The sequence below is a fragment of the Dendrobates tinctorius genome, unplaced genomic scaffold, assembly GCF_039654945.1.
Source record: "Dendrobates tinctorius isolate UK_male_01 unplaced genomic scaffold, ASM3965494v1 ptg000007l, whole genome shotgun sequence".
NCBI lineage: Eukaryota > Metazoa > Chordata > Amphibia > Anura > Dendrobatidae > Dendrobates > Dendrobates tinctorius.
This window is the reverse complement of record NW_027361675.1, coordinates 38,450,040-38,463,460: the sequence shown is the minus strand read 5'-3', so window position 1 is coordinate 38,463,460 and position 13,421 is coordinate 38,450,040. Positions and strand designations below refer to the sequence as shown.

The following is a 13,421-nucleotide window of genomic DNA, read 5'->3' as shown; positions in this document are numbered from 1 at the left end:
TGCATGAGGTATCCGGGACTTGGACAGCATTTACAGCTTTGAATTGAAGTTTCAATTAAGACTTGGTGGCTAAGGGAACAGTGTAAGCTTTCTTTGTTGGGAGCCCAGATACCTCATGCAACAGTTCAATTTATTTTAGTTTCCCAGCCACACTCAGGGGACACAAACATCAGTTTCATAGACTACTGTTGGTAGAAAAATGTAAGGATAGTATCACATGTAGATGACTGATCAATTGCCCCACAGTAGAACATGTTATAATGGCACAGCAGCAGTCAGCAATAGGCTATGCATGTGGTATCAGGGTCTGGGCCGGCTGTGCTGGGAGCCCTGATACCTCATGCAACAGCTCAAACTTCTTTGTTGCTCAGCCACTCAGGTGGTACAAATATCAGCTTGGTAGACTACTATTGGTAGAGAAATGGATTGTAACACAGATAGTTGACTGATCAATTCACCCACAGTAGAAATTTTAGAATGGCACAGCAGCAGTCAACAATAGGTCATGCATGTTTTATCAGGGTCTGAGCCAGCATTTAGAGCTTTGAATTGAAGTTTCAATTAAGACTTGGTGGCTAAGGGTCCCCTTACACTAAACGATGCACCAGCGATCCCGACAACGATACGACCTGGTCAGGATCGCTGGTGCATCGCTACATGATCGCTGGTGAGCTCTCAAACAGGCAGACTCACCAGCGATCAGGACCAGCGAGGATGCTGGTATCCAGGGTAAATAGTGGGTAACTAAGCGTGCTCGCGCTGGGAGCTGGTATCCAGGGTAAACAGCAGGTAACTAAGCGCGTGCAGTGCTTAGTTACCCGCTGTCTACCTTGGATACCAGCTCCCAGTGTCTGCTTACAGCGCTGGGAGCTTGCTGATCATTGATCTCCCGCTGCCACACGCGATTCGTGCTGGCCAACGGTCAAAAAATGGCCCAGGACATTCCTGCATGATCAGCGATACCCGGCAGGAGAGCCGGTCGCTGATGCGTGCCACAGACAGCGAGATCGCTGGCGCGTCACAAAATCGGTGACGCATCAGCGATCTCGCTAGCGATCTCGCTTAGTGTGAAGTACCCCTAAGGGAGCAATGCAAGTCTTCTTATCTGGGAGCCCTGATACCTCATGCAACACCTCCAATTGTCACTAAATGAACAATCACTATTTATTTTCTTAGAGAGTTTGCCTGAACACTCTTATACCTAATGATTTTAAGTGGAAATCTGGCCTTCTGATTTGCCACTGAAACACAGTTTTATCATAACCGATTTGGAGTAGCTAATTGGGCCTCGTGATTGCACCCCAATATTAGGTCTAACGATTTTTAAGTGGAAATCTCGCCTTCTGATTTGCCACTGAAACACAGTTTTATCATAACCGATTTGGAGTAGCTAATTGGGCCTCGTGGCTGCACCCCAATATTAAGTCTAACGATTTTTAAGTGGAAATCTGGCCTTCTGATTTGCCACTGAAACACAGTTTTATCACAAACCATTTGGAGTAGCTAATTGGCCCTCCAGTCTGCACCCCGATATTAGGCCTAATGATTTTTAAGTGGAAATCTGGCCTTCTGATTTGCCACTGAAACACAGTTTTATCACAAGCCATTTGGAATAGCTAATTGGCCCTCCAGTCTGCACCCCGATATTAGGCCTAACGATTTTTAAGTGGAAATCTGGCCTTCTGCTTTGCCACTGAAACACAGTCTTATCACAAACCATTTGAATTAGCTAATTGGCCACCAGACTGCACTCCAAAAGAAGCCTAACGATTTTTAAGGGGAAATCTTGCCTTCTGATTTGTCCCTGAAACACAGTTTTATCACAAATAATTTGGAGCAGCCAAATGGGCCTCCAGGCTGCACCCTAATATTAGGCCTATTGATTTTTAATTGGAAATCTAGCCTTCTGATTTGCCACTCAAACATAGTTTTATCACAAACAATTTGGAGTAGCTAATTGGGCCTCATGGCTGCACCCTGATATTAGTCCTAACCCCAACCCAATCAAATCAATCAAATCAAATTTATTATCGCCAAGTACATATTACATATATACAAGGAATTATTTGTGGCAAAGAGGCAACATAATATATAGCAACAGATACAACAAGTAACATCTAACAAGACAAATACAGTATATAGTCTACACATGACGATTTAATTGTTGAACAGAGAGTGGATAGAAGCTGTTCATATGGCGGTTGGTGCTGCATTTGGGGACTCTGAAGCGACGTCCTGAAGGGAGTAGTTGGAATGAGGAGTGTCCCGGGTGAGAGGGATCGGATGAAATTTTCAATGCGTGGGATCGAATACTCTTATCATAAAGATCCTGGATTTTAGGCAGGGGGGAACCTATAATTCTCTCTGCTGTTCTGAAAGTCCTTTGTAAGCGGAGTTTGTCATGCGCAGTGGCTCCCCCATACCAGACTATCAGAGAGGAACAAATCACAGATCTGATGACAGCATTAAAGAATAAGATCAGCAGATTCTTAGACAAACCATATCTTTTCAGCTGACGCAGGAAGAACATCCTCTGTTGTGCTTTTCTTATAACAGCATCCACGTTTTTCCCCCATTTAAGATCATGAGAGATGATAACACCAAGGAATTTGGTCTCTGTGACCCTAAGAACCACTTCGTCATGGATGTAGATTGGAAGTATCTCATGTTGATCTTTCCTAAAATCCACAACCATCTCAGCAGTTTTTTTTAGTGTTGAGTACAAGATTATTGGCTTTACACCAGTCACATATTCTTTCCACCTCACTCCGATACAAGTCTTCAGCATTTCCCCTGATGAGACCAATCAGTGTCATATCATCGGCAAATTTCAAGATTTTTACTGAGTCTGCTGAAGAGATGCAATCATTCGTATAGAGAGAAAACAGTAACGGGGACAAAACACACCCCTGAGATGCCCCGATGTTTGTGACCAAGGTGTCCGAAGTGAATGGTCCAACTTTTACACTCTGTATCCTGGCTGTCAGGAAGTTATAAATCCACAAGCATAAGTTAAGAGGGACTCCAAGAGCTACCATTTTCTTATGAAGTAAATTCGGATCAATGGTATTGAACGCTGAGCTAAAGTCCATGAAAAGAATCCGGACATATGAGTGCAGTTCATCTGTATGATCCAAAATGTACTTCAGTGCCAGATTGACAGTGTCGTTTGCCGAACGATTCTCCTTATAGGCAAACTGAAGCGGGTCCCATAGCTTCTGCGTGAATTTTATCAGGTGGGACATCATAATTCTTTCGAAGACTTTCATAGCTACAGATGTGAGTGCTACTGGTCTATAGTCGTTCAACTCAGAGGATCCCACTTTCTTGGGGACAGGGATAATTGTGGAATTTTTCCAACACTGAGGTACAACGCACTCTTTCAGTGACACATTGTATATATTTGTCAGTATAGGGGCAAGCTGGGTAGCACATACTTTCAGACACATTGGAGATACACCATCAGGGCCAGGTGCCTTTTTGACCTTAAGTCCCTTTAGGATGCGTATCACCTCTGCCTCGGAGATCACTACTTGGGTGTTGCACAATGAATGATCTTTATATGAACATACTGAGGAGCTTAGAGATGAATAGCCACTGTGTGTAGAGCTTGCCTCAAATCTGCAGTAGAATTCATTTAACTCTGCTGCCAGACTTCTGCTGGGGTTCACTATAGTGGGGTGGCTTTTATAATTGGTGACCTCTCTTAATCCTCTCCATGCAGATCTATTATCTTTTGATGAGAACCTTTCCTCCAGAATCTTTGCATACTCGTGTTTGGCTAACTTGATCTCTTTAGATAGCGAGTTCCTAGGTTTCCTGAATTCAGTAATATCGCCTGCTTTATAAGCCTCCTCTTTTCTCTTACGGATCAACCTGACTTTATTTGTAAACCACGGCTTGTTGTTTCCCCGAAAGTGGACAGATTTGGATGGAATAAACGTGTCTTCACAAAAACGGATATATGAGGACACTGCATCAACCCATTCATCCAGACCCGAGCATGTTTCCTGGAATACCTCCCAGTCCGTGCATTCAAAGCATGCTTGTAGTTGCAATTTTGCCCCCTCAGACCATGTCTTCTTTGTATAAACTGTAGGTTTGGATGTTTTCAACCTTTGCCTGTAGGCTGGAATTAAATGAATTAGACAATGATCTGAAAAGCCCACTGCTGCTCTCCTCACTGCCCTGTAGGCCCCTTTTATGACTGTATAGCAGTGATCAAGCGTATTGTTCTCTCTCGTGAAGCAGTTTATATGTTGAGTAAATTTGGGGAGATCCAGGTTGAGTTTTCCTTTGTTAAAGTCCCCCATTACGATCGCAAATGCTTCTGGAGATCCTTTCTCCCATTCTGATATTTTGCATGCTAATTCACCAATAGCAGCTTTAACAGATGCTTGGGGGGGAATATATACTGCAACCAGAACCATAGATGAAAACTCTCTTGGAGAGTAAAATGGTCTACAATTGAGTGCAAGGTACTCTAGATCTGGAGAGCAGCCTTTTCCCAGTATGTTAACATCACAGCACCAGCTAGTTTTGATGTAGAGACATACCCCACCCCCCCTTTGTTTACCTGAAGCTACACAATCACGGTCAGCTCTGTAGATAACAAAACCAGGTAGATCCAGACTACAATCAGGGATGGTCTCATTCAACCAGGTCTCAATAAAACAAAGAGCAGCTGAATTGGCCATATCAGATCTCATGTTACAAAGTAAGTTCAGTTCCTCCATTTTGTTAGATAAGGAACGGACATTAGCCAAGTGGAGCGAAGGAAGAGCTGTTCTGAACCCTCTCCTCCGAAGGCGTGCCAGGACTCCTCCTCTCCTACCTCTCTTGCAGTACACCTCCACAGGTTTCACAGAAGTAATGGATTTTATGTGCTCAATTGTTGAATTAGCAATCATGCTCCAAGAAGGGGAGTCCATGAGAAATTGCGGATGATTCCAGAATAATAAATCGTCCCTTGAAATCATAAGAGTAGGTTTACAGAGTGCAGTGGCCATGATTACACTCAGCTTGTAGCTATAAAGACTGAACAGTCACAGCTTAGCAAAGTTAAATGTACAACTTTCCATAAAGGGTGCTTCCAGCACTGCTGGGGGGGAGGGCATGGGTGCAACAAGACAGGGACATCAGGGGACATGCCAACAGTCAGTCCAAACCTGCCCAGCTCACCCCTTCAGCTCCACTTGGACCACAAGATCTCCAGAACATCTCCAGCACCGCACACTCCACCAGCTTTCCTATCCCGGGATCATCTGCATTCTGGAAATGGGTACAAGTTGTAGGAAAGTTGGCAGGCAGCTAGCAGCTTCACTCTCCCCCAGCTGAAACCAGGCACGGAGCTCCACGAGGACAGAAATACACCGGTCCCAGCTGGTCGCAGTCTCCACACTACTCCCAGCTCTGCCGAATCCTGTAGCCCTACAGCTCCACGTGGACCACAAGATCTCCAGAACAACTCCAGCACCGCACACTCCACCAGCTTTCCTATCCCGGGATCATCTGCATTCTGGAATTGGTTACAAGTTGTAGGAAAGTTGGCAGGCAGCCAGCAGCCTCACTCTCTCCCAGCTGAATCCAGGCACGGAGCTCCACGAGGACAGAAAGACACCAGTCCCAGCTGATCGCAGTCTCCACACTACTCCCAGCTCTGCCGAATCCTGTAGCTACGCAATGGTGAGTGCTCCAAAGGGAGAATTAACAATTAAACGGGGTAAAAAACTAAAAAAACTCAGGAGCCTCATGCCAGAGCAGCCATCTCCTCGGCGCTCCTCCTCCTAACGATTTTGTAAGTGGAAATCTGGCCTTCTGATTTGTCTTTGAAACACTGTTTTATCACAAATGATTTGGAGCAGCTAATTGGGCATCGTGGTTGCACCCCAGTATTAGGCCTAACGATTTTTAAGTGGAAATCTGGTCTACTTATTTGCCACTGTAACACAGTTTTAGCGAACACAATTTGGATTAGCAAACGGAGACTGCCACACAGTTTTAGTTAGATTCTGGAAGATCAATTTCACACAGGACAAGATCCTATCTATCTAGCAGACAAGTTCACTTGCAGCACTGGAGTGGCTTCTCTGCACTGTGACATTGAGCAGAGGGCGCCAGCAAAGCAAGATGTCCGCTTTAAATATGGCCAGGAACATGTGACTTCGGCAGCCAATCACAGAAACCCTTGTGTCACAACGTTATGGATGGTTTCTGCGCCCTGAATGACTGCCGAAATCAACACACATAAAGATAATGAAAAAAAAAAAGAGCTCGCCGCTATTCTAACCTCTCCACATCCCCTCTACTCATCAAACACGTCTACCCATTCCCCTCGCTCATCATACAGCACCACTTTACTTGCCAAAGTAATAACAAAAGCATTAGTGGAAGAGCAATTATTTACCAAACTGTGACCGAATTTTGCCAACTTTGAGGAAAAATGCTTGTGAAACCGAACACAAATCCAAATGTGCTACCTTCGTGCCGAATTTCAGATTGGCAAACCTTTTCCGAACAAGTTCGCTCATCTCTAGTTACAATAAGTCATTTCCTAACATGTACTAGCAATAGCAGCTAGTGAACATACTTAATTCTGCTCAATATTAAGTTATACAAATTAGTATAAATTAATAATATTGAGCAAAAGATTGGCATATTAGTTCAGCCCTCCATAACAATCGCATTCTCATTGTATTTAAATTTCTGCCCATTCTAGGCTTAAGAATCGAGTAGCTGTTGCTACTCAATGACTGACATCTATGTTTGTTATCATACTCTTACACAGAAGGCTGTCAATTTTTGAGTGAGCCCACCCACTGGACTACTAAGCCCAAAATGAGAGTTTTGAATGCAAATTTTACTGAATCTTTTCACACAACACTACGGGCTAATACATCAAAGTATTTACCTCAAAACCTTTTCGTAAAACATTTTAGAAAAGTCACAACATTTTTAGTACAATTTGGGTTGTTCAAATATTTTGTGAGTTTGGCGCTTTCACACCAGATTGTAGCAGCTTTGCCAAAATGGGCATAGCTGTGAAGGGGACTGAGCAAAGCTATGCTGGTCCATCAACTTCACCAAAAGTGCTGGTGTTTCTTACACCTGAATAATTACTCTAGTATGGAGTAGCTTTTCTGTTTAGGTGCAAGGAGATGCACACTACTGAGAAGATGTGCCAAATTAATGGATTCTGGGCATCCTATAACAAAATGCTTCTTCATTAAGACTGGCATGTATAAAGCCATTCTTAATGAATCAGGCTCTATACTGTATATCCATATTAAGGTGGGTATCACACATAGTTTATGGGAGGTATGTATCACAGAGGTGATTGTCATCTGTGATGTAATCCTAGAGTATTGCTCTAGTGCACATAGTACTAAGAGACTTGTTTGGTGCATCTGGGCCAGGTTTTTCCAAGCAACCTGAGAGATGGGCAGGTCTGGCTGTCCACGTACCCCACCCCTGGGTGTGGTTCAGGAGGTAAAATGGAGTCTGTTTGTTTAACACCTGGTCTGTATCTTCTGTGTGGTGACTTGAGACTGAGCCGATATGCTGGTTGCTATCTAGCCAGTGTATCCTGGGCTGTCTCTCAAGTGATTTTGTTAAGAACTGGTTTTTTTTTTTACCTGCACTCAAAGGTCACTTATTTTTCTTTGCTTGTGGCTTAGTGTATGAAGGGCCAATTTACCAGCATGGACATTTAAATTGAAACCGTTCCTGTGTTACATCACCACACACCCAAGTGAGTAGCATTGCCACAGTTGGTGTTAGAAGTGCAGACAGCGTTCCCAGGGAACACGTGTGACTTGGTCCTGGGTAGAGGCAGCCATAAGCCAGCCATCAACATGATACAGAATGGAGGACCTGGTTAAACACCTGGAGCAAGCCCAGCTGCAGCAGCAGCAACATCAACAACAGCAGCTGGCGCAACAGGAGATGAATAAGTCCTCTCCCCCTGTGCAGATGGTAGAGTGAGGGGTAATGCACTCATTTTCGAGGCCAATACAGCCTTGAGTTGCCCAGGGTGATCCAAGGAACTCCGATGACCTGGTCGGACTAGTCGAAAGGTATCAGGGGGTGAATGGTTCCTTGGGAAGCCTAAGAACACCATCCCAACTGTGAAACACGGTGGTGGCAGAATTATGTTGTGGGGTTGTTATGCTGTAGGAGGGACTGGTGCACTTCACCAAATAGATGTCATCATGAGAAAAGAAGATTACGTGGCAATACTGAAGCAACATCTCAAGACATCAGCCAGAAAGCTAAAGCTTGGGCGGAAATGGGTTTTCCAAATGGACAATGACCCGAAGCATACTGCCAAAATGGTAACAAAGTGGCTTAAGGATAACAAAGTCAATGTCTTGGCCATCACAAATCCCTGATCTCAATCCTATTGAAAATTTATGGGTAAAGCTAAAAAGGCAGGTGCGAGCAAGGCGACCTACAAACCTGGATAAGTTACACCAGTTTTGTCAGAAGGAATAGGCCCAAATTCTGACCAACTATTGTGAAAGGCTTGTGGAAGGATATCCCAAACATTTGACCCAAGTCATTCAGTTTAAGGGCAATGGTACCAAATACTAATGAAATGTATATAAACTTTTGACATTGCAATAAGTAATAAAAATGCCTTACAACATTTTCTCTCTCATTATTCTGGCATTTGGCAAATGTTAATAATTGTGGTAATCCTAATTGACCTAAAACGGGAAAGGTTTATTCTGATTTCATGTCAAATATTGAGAAAAACATGCATCTGTGTCTTTTTATATAGTGTATGTAAACTGGTTTCAACTCCACATGTTGTTTAATAATTTGTTCAAACATCTTTCCTGGTATAGAAGTAAGGCTCACTGCCCTGTAGTTTCCTGGCTCCATCTTCTTTCCTTTTTTGAAGATAGGGGCAACATTTGCCCTTCTCCAATCTTCTGGGACTTCTCCTGTTCTCCAGGATTTTTCAAAGATTCTGGCTAGTGGTTCTGCAGTTTCCTGTGCAAACTCTTTCAGTACTGTGGGATGTAATTCATGTGGACCAGGAGATTTAAATTAATTTAAATTAAGTTTTCTCTTACCATCTGAGAAAGAACGGGATTGACATGTTCGGCAACTTTGTTTATTTATTCTACTTGATTATATAGCGCCATTAATTCCACAGCGCTTTTCAGACAGGTTTGTCACTGTTCCCAATGGGGCTCACAATCTAAATTCCCTATCAGTATGCCCTTCAATTTGGGAGGAAAGCAGAGAACCCGGCAGAAACCTAAACAAGTACTGGGAGAACATACAGACTCCTTGCAGATGTTGTCCTTGGTAGGATTTGAACCCAGAACCCCAGCTCTGCAAAGCAACAGTACTAACCACTTACCATATTTTACCCTCTTTAGGCCGGGATTACACATGCGAGAAACAGGGCCGAGTCTCGCATGTTAATACCCGGATTGGAGGGTGCGGCCGTATATCAATACATGCAGCCACACGCTCCACTCCTGAGTGCCGGCGGCAGTGCTGGGTATTAACATGCAAGACTCGGCCATGTTTATCACATGTGTGATCCCGGCCTTACACACAATCTGGTGTTCAAAATCCCGCAAAAATACTAGATTGATTTAATAAGATTGCTAATAATGTCATAATAAATTATTATAGGGATCCAAATATCATCCACCCACTGAATTTTCAATTGTTCATTTAAACATATAATCAGCTATCAATTGCTTAGGCAAACTGAGATAGCTACAATGGAAAGAAATCTTCCTGTGACAGGTACATAACATGGGGGCGTCCACTACTGAAGGATAGAAAACTTTTCTATCACCATACTGGGGGGATGCCTTGCAGTAAGACTATGGAACTCTGTTTCAGAGGTCTTTGTAATGGCTGATTTGCCATGACTGTAAAAGTAATAATATTATAATAATAATATTACAAAGATCCAAGGTTCACAAGAATTGCACAGTTTAGGGATCCAGGAAGATAAAGGTACTGTCACATTTAGCGATGTACCAGCGATCCCGACCAGCGATATGACGCGGTCAGGATCGCTGGTGCATCGCTAAGTGGTCGCTAGTGAGCTGCCACACAGGCAGATCTCACTAGCGACATCGCTGGGGACGGGGGTCGCTACTTACCTGTCAGACCAGGCGATCCTGCGTCCTCCCGCACGGCTCCACGCGTCGCTCGTCGTCACAGCAGGAAGCGCCGCAGGAAGCTGACGACGAGAAACAGTCCTGAACGTTCTCGCGCGATCAGCGATAACCAGCGGGGGAGCCGGTTGGAGGTAAGTATCACACACAGAGATATCGCTAGCAATATCGCTATAACGTCACAAGTTATAGCGATATTGCTAGCGATATCTCTTAGGCTAAGTGCACACGTACCGGAACTCTCGCGGAAATTACCGCGAGAATTCCGGAATTCCAGTCCGCGGGAAAATCGCATTTTAAATTCCCGCGATTTTCCCGTGGAAAAACTAGCATTTTGCAAGCGTATTTAGCTTGCAAAATGCTAGCGTTCTCCAAGCGATCTGTAGCATCGCTTGGAGAACTGATTGACAGGTTGGTCACACTCGTCAAACATAGTGTTTGACAAGTGTGACCAACTTTTTACTACTGAGGCCGCCTATGCGGCATCAATAGTAAAAGATAGAATGTAAAAAAAAAAATAAAAAATGGTGTTATTCTTACCCTCCGACGTCCCGCGCATCCGTTCCCAGTAATCCTTTGCGAAAATGCCCGCGATGACGTCAGTTCTCGCGGGATCGCAATGTCTCGCGGTCATTCGCGATGACCGCGAGACTTCGCGATCCCGCGAGAACGGACGCCATCGCGGGCATTTTCGCAAAGGACTACTGGGAACGAGAGCGTGAAGAGAAGCAGGAAGGCTGCGCGGGACGTCGGAGGGTGAGAATAACAATATTTTTTATTTTTAAATTCTATTTTTTACAGGGATATGGTACCCAAAGCCCGGAGGACAGTCTCCTCTCCTCCGGACCGTGGGTACCATCCGCAAATGTTCTGCTTACTTTCCGCATGGTGTGCACAGCCACATGCGGAAAGTAAGCGGAACAATGCATTCCTATGGGTGCGGGATCGCTGCGATTCCGCAAATTAATGAGCATGCTGCGGTTTTTACCGCGAAGCGATTCCGCCGCGGTAAAAACCGCAGCATTAGTACAGCATTGCGGAATCCCATAGGAATGCATGGGATGCTTATTTTTCGCGGCAAAATCACGCGGTTAAAACCGCCGCGGAAACGCGAAAAAAACGCCACGTGTGAACTCAGCCTTAGTGTGACTGGCCCTTAATTCTTGTAGACAGGAACAATTGGTCACCTTTATAGGGTTTTCTATGACTTCTGTATTTACACAGTAGGTTATTGATTTGCATTTAATGGACTTTGCCTGTTAACAAAGTTAATAGTTTTGTCACTATAAGGGCTCACTCATCAGATGAGTGATGTTTCATCGGATAGCACTCAAACCAATGTTATTCTATGGGGAAAGGCTGATCGGAGTTTTTTTTCTCATGCTGATTTGGCATGAGAAAAAATTTCAGCATGCTGAGAGTGGATCCACAAATAGGATGACACAGACCCATGCGAGTACAAGTCTATGGGTGCATGTGAAACATTGGCCTGCACTTGGATGTCAGCTGAGTGCAGTTTGATTTCCAAAGACTCAGACAATGGAGAAGATGGAGAAATTAAGTATTCCTTCTTCTCCACACCTGTGCTCTGATTTTCTCAAGCGAGAGGATCGGATCACTGTAAGCTGACACTCTGATTAAACTCGGAGCAGAGTTTGAGCAGAGTGTCAATAATCAATCCAATTCTCTTGCAGACAGAATATACGATTGTGTGACCCCAGCCTAAGTGTCAATTCAAGCGGAAACGTTATGTGACATGAAATTCTGCACTACTACTAAATGATTAAATCTGCACCCTGTCATCCAATGACATAACAATAATTCTATATGATTTATTTTTCATCAGTTCACAGCAGTGACTGGAGCAGCAGTGGGATTTGGACTAACTACGGCATGCGATACTCTCCTATCACAGGTAATAAAGTGTAGCATTGATTTTCTTCCTAAGGGTATGTTCCCACGGTCAGTAAACGCTGCGGGTTGAACGCTGCGTATATCTGCAGCGTCCAACCCGCAGTGTCCAGATGTTACAGCATAGTGGATGGGATTTCAAGAAATCCCATGCCCACTATGCGTGCTCCGACACCCGGGGTTCACCCGCAGAGACGGACATGCGGCGCGTCTTTCCTGACCGCAGCATGTCTATTTATCTTGCAGAAACGCTCAGTCTCCTCAAGATATATTTCACCCGTCCGATGTATTGGACGCGGTGATTCTACACGGTTCAATGAACACATGCGGAATCACCTGCGTTCAAAAGCCGTCAGCCAGTGGCGTAACTACAAAGTTATGGGCCCCGGTGTGAACTTTCAAATGGGCCCCCCAATGCCAAAATACACGCACATCTCCGCTCCGCACACCTCGTACATGCGTGACTCTGCACACCTCGTACAGATGCAGCTAATGCTCCGTACACCTCGTACACACGCGGCTCCGCTCCGTACACACGCGGCTCCGCTCCGTACACACATGGCTCCTCTCCGTCCACCTCATACACATGCGGCTCCGCTCCGTACACTTCACACACACGGCTCCGCTCCATATACTTCGTACACGCGCCGCTCCGTACACTTTGTACAGGCTCCGCTCCATACACTTCATACACACGCGGCTCTGCTCCGCACATAAGGCTCCCCTTCGTCCACCTCATACACATGCGGCTCCGCTCCGTACACTTCACACACACAGCTCCGCTCCATATACTTCGTACACGCTCCGCTCCGTACACTTCGTACAGGCTCCGCTCCATTCACCTCTTACACGCACGGTTCTGCTCTGTCCACCTTGTACACACACTGCTCTGCTCCGTACACCTCGAACACGCGCTGCTCCACTCCGTACACACATGGCTCCTCTCCGTCCACCTCATACACATACGGCTCCGCTCCATACACTTCACACACGGCTCTGCTCCATATACTTCGTACACGCGCCGCTCCGCTCCGTACACTTTGTACAGGCTCCGCTCCATACACTTCGTACAGGCTCCGCTCCATACACTTCATACACACGCGGCTCTGCTTCGTACGCACAAGGCTTCTCTCTGTACACCTCGCACACACACGGCTCCGCTTCGTACACACACGGCTCCGCTCACCTCGTACACACACTGCTCCGCTCCGCTCACCTTGTTCACACATGACTCCGTTCACCTCGTACACACACGGCTTCGCTCACCTCATAAACACACAGCTCCACTCACCTCACCTCGTACACACACGGCTCCGTGGCAATTGCAGCCTGGCAGCCATGGAGCTGCACAGCCAATGA

General features: G+C 45.3%; 1 protein-coding gene across 1 annotated transcript in view; it reads left to right on the top strand.

Moving 5' to 3' along the window:
- LOC141087742 (multidrug and toxin extrusion protein 1-like) overlaps positions 1-13,421 on the top strand; it is a 127,186-nt gene that overhangs the window by 46,953 nt on the left and 66,812 nt on the right. Inside the window, exon 3 of the mRNA XM_073573518.1 lies at positions 11,998-12,066. Within this exon, the coding sequence (XP_073429619.1) occupies positions 11,998-12,066 (69 nt within the window). The remainder of the gene's footprint in view (positions 1-11,997; positions 12,067-13,421) is intronic.